At 55.6% G+C, this 7838-nt stretch overlaps 1 protein-coding gene across 1 annotated transcript in view; it reads left to right on the top strand.

Moving 5' to 3' along the window:
• The first annotated feature begins 2451 nt into the window (after nucleotides 1–2451).
• Nucleotides 2452–7838, top strand: part of RUNDC3A (RUN domain containing 3A) — a 6966-nt gene continuing 1579 nt past the window's right edge. The window contains exons 1-4 of the mRNA XM_081805961.1: nucleotides 2452–2797; nucleotides 6411–6526; nucleotides 6897–7045; nucleotides 7234–7319. Of these exons, the coding sequence (XP_081662087.1) occupies nucleotides 2691–2797; nucleotides 6411–6526; nucleotides 6897–7045; nucleotides 7234–7319 (458 nt within the window). The 5' untranslated portion in view covers nucleotides 2452–2690. The remainder of the gene's footprint in view (nucleotides 2798–6410; nucleotides 6527–6896; nucleotides 7046–7233; nucleotides 7320–7838) is intronic.

Raw genomic sequence — 7838 nt, 5'->3', positions numbered from 1 at the left:
AGAAACGTGTGTAAATGTTGAGCAGGAAAAGAGGTAGACGGGTACCTGTTATTCATTTCTTGCCTTTCTGCTCCAAATCCATTCTTCGTGTCTCTGCTGTCTGATACTGGGTGGAACTAAGACTCTGCAAACTTGTTTTCCAGACTCCATTACTAACCGGCTTTCTGTTAGGTTCTGTTAATAGGAGACACTAGAGAGAGATGGAACACAGGAAGAAGGGAGAGGAAACTATCTCCCCATTTTTCTGGTTTTGTTCAGAGTTGCTCTATTGTTGGAAGTTGGTTCCAGCCTTCAGCTTCTTTCTGCATGCCAAGAACCAGCTTTGTAGAAGCCCCCTCTGAGGATTAAGCAGCAGCTCGCTGGTGACTCTGCCTGAGTCTGAGCCCCAACTCAGTAGGGCCCTCCCTGTGGGCTCCTTGGGTGTAGTAATCCCACCTCTTCTCTTTTGTTCCCTCAGCCCTCGTTGCTTCATTTGTTACTGGTTCCGTGGTGTCTCGGTGTTCTCTTTCTTTTTTTGCTTTTAGTCTTCTAACTCTTGTGTAACCAATTCCCTGTATTAAATCTCCTCTATCTGAAATATATAATATGGTTTCTGTTTTTCTTACTAGGCCCTATCTGATACACAAAGTTACCCTCAATTATAGAATAGATAAACTGTAGTATTGACATGCTTTGGAATAGCATACAAGGAAAATAATATAGAAAGACTAGAAAGAATAATATAGAAAAAAATTTCTTTTAATAAAGAAACATTAAACTATATTTTTTATTGATGGACACATAGGTGATAAAACTATTAAGAAAAGCAAGGAAATGATTATCATAAAGGTCAGTGGTTATCTCTTGGGGGTATGGATGAAGATGAGATCTGGGACAGGTATATGGGAAATCCTGAGTTCTTGACAATTTTCTATTTCTATTTCTTGATCTTTAAGGTGATGACACAGGTGTTTGTTTTGTAAATATTCTTTAAACTGCACCTATGTGTTTTATGTGCTCTTTTGTGCATATAGCATATCCTGCAATCGAAAAACAAAAGACCATCATGATTGGCATTGGCTATGTATCTGGAGGCAGGAAGATGATAAGAGGGGCTTCTAGAAGTGAGGTAAGAGGGAAAAGGCAAAGGAGGAATGGAAAAGATCAAGTCTGAGGTCCCAGGAGCCAAGAATTGAGGCTGAGATTGAGTGGACATGAGATCTGTGCTGGGAGCCAGGACCTTCTCCCCTGCCCCCAGGGAGTCAGACCAGAGTTGTGAACTTGTACAGGCCTTTTATCTCTTCCTCCTCTGTTTGTGCTAATAGAGGGTCCCTGCCTGCTGATCATATTCAGATGTTGGTGCACATTGGAATCAATGTGGAGACATACGACCATACACTAGCAAAGTGGAGTAACTCCAGCAGGTGGGCAGAGTTGGTGAATAGATATGAGCTGAGCGCTAGGATGGACCTTCCTAAAGCCAGATAGGGAAATTGGGTGGACCCCCTCTTAATGAACACAGAAAGATTTCTGTGGGAGCTGGGGGTTTCAGTGTATGAAAGAGAACAGGTTGAGTAGAGGAATGGAGCAGGTGAGAGCAGGGACGAGAGAGCAACTGGGAGGCAAAGGGTGACAAAAAAGACAGACTATGCATCCATCTCTTTCACCTTCCCCTAAAAGATGCAATCAGCTTTAGGGGCCCTCCTAACCTTCAGAGATTTGGTGGCACCATGCAGCAATGCTGGCAGCCACGGGGTTAACCCTCAAGCCAGCTGCCCTGGGGTGATGTGAGGGAGTAGGACTCTGAGAGAAAGCCGTGCCTTGGCACCACTGTGGGCACCAGCCCTACTGCTGGGAACCTCCACGGAGTCCAGGCCCGTAGCTGCCGGTCTAGTCTCACTGTCCTGAGTGGTTCCAGGCGCTGGGCTCCTACAGCTTATTCTGGATTCCCATCCCCCACCCTAGGAGCAGTTGAATCCATCCGTTGGTGCTGACAAGTCAAAAGCCAGATATACAGTCTCTCCGACAGCTCCTTGGCCTCCTAGGTTAGCGCGTAGGACCACTGCGCTCTCTGGACGTACACCTGGCCCCGGCCTCACTGAGAACGCGGATGCTGAATGGGTGGGGAGACGGGGCTGGGATGAGGGTGAGGACCTCCTTTCTCCGGCAGCAGGAGGAAAACTCTGAGACACCACCGGTCACAGGTCAGAAACAAGGGAGGTCAGTCGTCGGAACTCAGAGACGCGAGGCGAGGGGCCCCCCGGCCCTGAGTGTGGGAGTGGAGAACAGGCGACATGCCCCTTCTTTCTCCTTCCAATCGCTGCCTCTTCCGGGGACCCCCTCCGTCCTCCCTGGGGCCCCAGCCCCCACCCCCAAATTCTGCATCCTCTGCGGATTGGTGCCCGGCCTGCCAGGGGCGGGGCCCGAGGGCCCTGACGTCACCGGCCGAGGGGGGCGGGCGGTTAAGGGGGGGGTGACAGGCCCCGGCTCAGCACCTCGGAGAGCTCCCTCCCCGGCCTTGTTTTGCTCCGGAATCGCAGCCGGGGGAGGGTGCCAGGGGGCCGGGCAGCGGGAGCAGCGGCAGGGGGATGGCCGTGCAGGCATCGAGGGGCCCCGGCGGGCAGAGGGCCCAGCCGTGATCCGGCGGGGGGGCCGGGGCGCCAGGAGGGGTGGGGGGCAGCTGGTGGCGGCAGCAGTGGCTGCACATCTGGATGGAAGCGAGCTTTGTCCAGACCACCATGGCTCTGGGGCTGTCCTCCAAGAAAGCGTCTTCCCGCAATGTGGCCGTGGAGCGTAGGAACCTGATCACCGTGTGCAGGTGGGCGCCGCTGGCGGGGGGTGGTCAGGGAGAGGCGTCGGGGCGGGCTGCGAAAATATGGACTGAGCGTGCCCGCGGGAGGATGCACAGCCGCCGCGGAGAAAAGGGAGGAAGCACAGAGTTAAGAGGAGCGCGTCCACTGTCCCTCAGGCCCAGACCAGGACGGGCTTTGGAGGTCTGGTCCCTACCCTTCTAGGCCAAGTCAGGCCTATGCCCAGCCCGGGGCCTGGGGGTTGAGGGGTGTTTCATTGGCACTGCAGCTTCCTGTGAAAACCAGGAAGTGACATTGTGTGTGAGGGGGAGGGGTGGGATGGCTGGCTCCCCTGCTGGGGGCGGGGGCGGGGTGGGCAGGGAAGCACTGACGAGCGCCCTCCTAGCATACCCTGACTCCCACCCCTGTCAACCTGGCCTCTCCAGGGTAGGGCTTTCCTGAGAGATTTTCCCATGCTCAAACCCGGGAGCAGAGATCGGTGTCCTTCTCCATCTCTGGACAGCTGCAGCCTGTGGCAGGGTCAACTGGGGGTGTGGGTAAAGCCCCTGAATCCACCCAGTGAAGGGTGAGGGGCACTGTGCCTGCCATGGGAAGGGCTGAGGGTCTGACTGCGGAAGCCTGGGTCTCCTGGGTTCAAGGGAGGAGGTTGGGAGGGCAGGGCCATTGGTCCCTGAGGGTGGGGCTGTCGCAGCATTGGGAAGATTCATCTGCTTTTTGAGGGCCCAGGAAGTGAACCTTCCCGCCTCAGCCCTGCAGTGACTCACCCTCACTGCCCTGCCCTGAGCTGGTATCCACTGTCCCTCAGTTTCACCTGCCCTACTCCCTCCCTCTAGGACCCCCCGCCAGCTGCCTTCTCCATCTGCAACCCCCCCCCCCCCGCCATGCCACCTCTGAGGGCAGGGTGCTCCAAGTGCAGGCTCAACTGTCCTGCTTCGCCACCCCCACCTGTCTACACACAAGCCTTGGTCCTGCTCCTTCCCCCAGGAATCAGCACGCACCTGATGCCCTGGCTCCTGCCTCCCATAGCTCCTTCCAGGTTCCTGCGCACACACCCAGCCATACTGCATCTGTCTCACACCATTATATCCTAGTCCCTAGCACAGTGCTACACCATCAGACCTCTGTAAAAATGCCTGGAATGTTATAGAAGAAATGAGTGCAGCAATGGCCCACCCAGCCCAAAGTACAGGCCGATGCCTCCACCCTCACCCCTCAAACCCTGCCAGTCTGGTATAAAACAAAGGTTTCTGCCTTTGGGGCCAGAGGATCCTAGGTCAAGCTCTTACTTCATCAGTTATTAGCTGTGCAACCGTGGGGAAGTCTCCTAACCACTCTGGGCCTTGGGTGCCTCATCATCCCCACTGTAGATGTAACAGCCACGCCAAGGAAAAGTAATGGCATAATTCACGTAGGAGCCTAGCCTAGTGCCTGGCCCATGAAAATCGCCCTGTCCTGATGATACCCTTCCTGTCCCTGAGAAGAAGATACTTCTTTCTCTTGCCTGCTTTCCCCAGTGTATGGGAAGGGGGGAGCTCCCTGTGGCCTAGGCTGGAGGAACAGAGGTTCTGGCGGATTGAGAGTGGGCTTAGAGCTGGGGTGTGAGGGATAGAGTTTTAGAGGGGGTTGGGGGCATGAAAAAGGCTCAGAAACCCCTCGGGCCTCTGTCACCTCATCCCTGTCACGTGGTTCGCCTCCAGCTCCCAGAACAGTTCCCTTTAGCAGGCCAAGGGCTCCCCTGGGCCCTGGCCTCCCTGTCTCCATGGTAACCTGCAGCAGCCCCATGGCCGCCATGCTGAAACCAGCCCCAGGCCCCCACTGAGGGCTGACCCAGATGACCAGAAAATATCATGGGGGCGGTGGTGGTGTGTGCTGCACAATGAGGCCCAGCTAATGCCCCAAACACAGGCTCCTTCTGGCGGAGCCAACCTTCCCATTAATGGCCCTGCTCCTGGCCACCCCTGCCCAATGGGCTATACACACGCCCCTTCCCCTAGTCCTTCCTGGAGTCTGGGGCAGGTACTATTATTCCTGTTTGGGCCTCAGAGAGATTAAGTGACTTGTCCAAGGTCGCAAGGGTATCACAAGGAAACAGGATCTGAGTCCCCCAGGCCGCCTCCCCCTACTACAAACCCCAGCACTGACCTGGCTCTGATTTCAGGCCAGACCAGCTCTAAGCCCAAAGAGAAGGGAGGGGGGGTCCATTGGCTCAGGTCTGCCATTGGCCTGAGAGCCTCAGAGGCCAGTGCTTAAGGGCTGGAGCCTGCAGAGTGGAAGGCAGAGGAGGCAGGGGCTGCTCCTAGGCCTTGGTAATTGTGACAGCCAGCAGGAGGCCACAGGATGTGGCAGAAAGAGCAAGGGCTTTGGGATCAGACAGACTTACTTGACTCCTCACAAGCCCTGTGACTCTGAACAGATCAGTCAACCTCTTGAACCCTCGGTCACCTTATCTGTAAAATGGAGATGATGCTAAGAGGACCTACCTCCCAGAGCTGTTGTAAGGATGGATGAGGAGTACATGCAGTGCTTGGCACATTACAGGCCTTGATAAGCTTAGGGGGAAAGGGGCAGTTCCAAGCAGCCCCTGTAGCCCTGGATCCCCCACTCCTGCTCCTCCACCCACAAGAGGGCAATAATGGGATGTTGCCAGCCGCATCCTCATTCCTGCCCCACCCCACTGCAGGGATGGCAGGTGGAGATTGCAGGGGGAGGGACTGCAGAGGTAGCTGAGGCTCCAAGCAGGATTGCAGAGAAGAATGAGGACTGCTGGGCTCCAGTTTCTCAGCCCCATTGGCTTCCCGTGGTTCCCTTCCTCTCTGAGAAGCCAGGTGTCTGGGCCCCTAAGACCCCTTCCAGAGATTTGCTGCCAATGCCCCCTCCCACCCAGTGTGTGTGTCAGACCCACACCCTGCACACATACACACACACACACACACACACCCCCAGCCCAGCTCTGCACTGCCTGGTTCTGGGCAGCTGGTGTGTGGGCGACCAAACTAGGAAGGAGAAGGGGGAAGGGGGGCATCCATGTGCTAAGAGCCCACCTGGCCACCCCTGCAGGCCCACGCTCCATGTGCTCAGTTTCAACTCACATGCCCTGGCCCAAGTGACGCCCACCCCCCCACCCCCCACCGAAGGGACTGAAGTTTGTTCTAGCAATAGCAGAAGACAGCTCCAGGCAGGGCTACAAACCCACTTTCTAACTCCTAGCTGACCCCCAACCCACACCCATCAAAAACGCAACTCCAAAGCATGGGCAAGAAGGAAGGGGCTCTGGGACAGCCCCCTGACTCCAGGTGCCTCCTCTGCCTACTTACTGTTCTGTCCCCTCTCATACCTTATTCCTGAAGCTGCCTTTCTCTGGCTGTCACCTCTCCTGTCACCTGTTTGTCAATCGGTCTCCCACCTGCCACTCTATCACTCCCATGTCACAGCGCCTCTGTGGTCACGCATATCTCCCCCGTCTCCCACCTTCTTTCCATGTGCCTCACCCCCACGCCCATGCTCTTCATGACCTCTCCTCTGCCCTTCACTCCCTCTCTTTGCCTAACACCCCTCCTCTACCACCATTACCCTGTCTTCTCACTGGACACCCCACTGCCCCCTTTCCCTACCTCCCACCAGGTTCTCTGTGAAAACACTGCTGGAGAAATACACGGCGGAGCCCATCGATGACTCATCTGAGGAGTTTGTGAATTTTGCAGCCATCTTAGAGCAGATCCTCAGCCACCGTTTCAAAGGTGGGCCCAGCTCCCTGGCCCCCATTGTCCAGCCCTCCCAATTCCCAGCCTTTAGCTTCCGGCCACCCACTCTGATCTACCTAGTGGCTTTCTGAACCCCATCATTGACCCTGGCCCCAATTCTGGCTGAGCCATGCACACACTGGAAAGAGGGGAGGGGGTCTTTTGGCCACATACAGTGGGTGCCCACAAGCCCCATCCGTGGGCATGCAGGTACGTGCCCTGTGTGTACATGTATGTGTGTGCACATGTTTGGGGTAGGAACTATGTGCAGGTGGGGCTGCTTATACTTATGCATGTGCGTACCCCATTACACGGACCCTCTACAAACTCCCTAGTTTTGCTGAGCCCCCTCCCTGCCCTGGCTCAGCCTGTGCCCCAGCAGGTCCAGTGAGCTGGTTCAGCTCAGACGGGCAGCGGGGCTTCTGGGACTATATCCGGCTGGCTTGCAGCAAAGTGCCCAACAATTGTGTGAGCAGCATTGAGAACATGGAGAACATCAGCACAGCCCGAGCCAAGGTGAGGGGACTGTGATGGGCAGGGCCAGGGCAGCTGTTGGTTGCAGGGGGATACAGGGGGGATTGCCTGCTCCTTGTTCCTCAACTCTGCCTCCGGGCACTGGGTAGAAGAGCCACAGGAGGTCTAGACACAGTGGTGTACTCCTGGGTCCCTTCAGGGCAACAAGTAAAGTTGAGTGTGCTTTCCAGGGCCGGGCATGGATCCGGGTGGCCCTGATGGAGAAGCGAATGTCAGAATACATCACCACAGCTCTGCGGGACACCCGGACCACCAGGTGAGACCCTCTCTGTCAGCTCAGACCACAGGTCCCAGTGTGCATGTTCGTTGCCTAAACAAACTTGATCCTTAAGTTCCTGGAGCAACCTTCAGTACCTGGACTACAACTCCCAGCATGCACTGCTAGCTTCCCTCTCCCAGACTATCCTCTGGCCACTGAGCTTGCAGTCCCAGACACACCTTTAGCATCACCACCATTTCTTCCAAGTCAAATTCATTCTTCTCCGTCACTCCACAGTACTGATCTCATGCACAGCTCTTACCCTAGACACGCCTCTGAACAAGCCTCAACTATGTATCATTTTATCTGTTGGCCTTGTTCCATGATCTATAACACAGAGCCCTACCTACTCCCCAAACAGGGGCAGCAGTCTGTACTTGCCGCCGGTGGACTACATTGTCCCAGTGTGCAGAGCTTGAGTCCCTGCATTGTGGGTTTGCAGAGAGATTGGGTCTCAGGGGCAGAGGTCACAGGCAGGATGTGTGTTTGAAACTGAATACAGTCACCGGCAGGTCT

This window comes from Leptonychotes weddellii, chromosome 15 (assembly GCF_054177405.1).
Source record: "Leptonychotes weddellii isolate Sample4059 chromosome 15, ASM5417740v2, whole genome shotgun sequence".
NCBI classification, from domain to species: domain Eukaryota; kingdom Metazoa; phylum Chordata; class Mammalia; order Carnivora; family Phocidae; genus Leptonychotes; species Leptonychotes weddellii.
The sequence above is the reverse complement of the archived record's forward strand: the minus strand, read 5'-3'. Positions and strand labels throughout refer to the sequence as shown.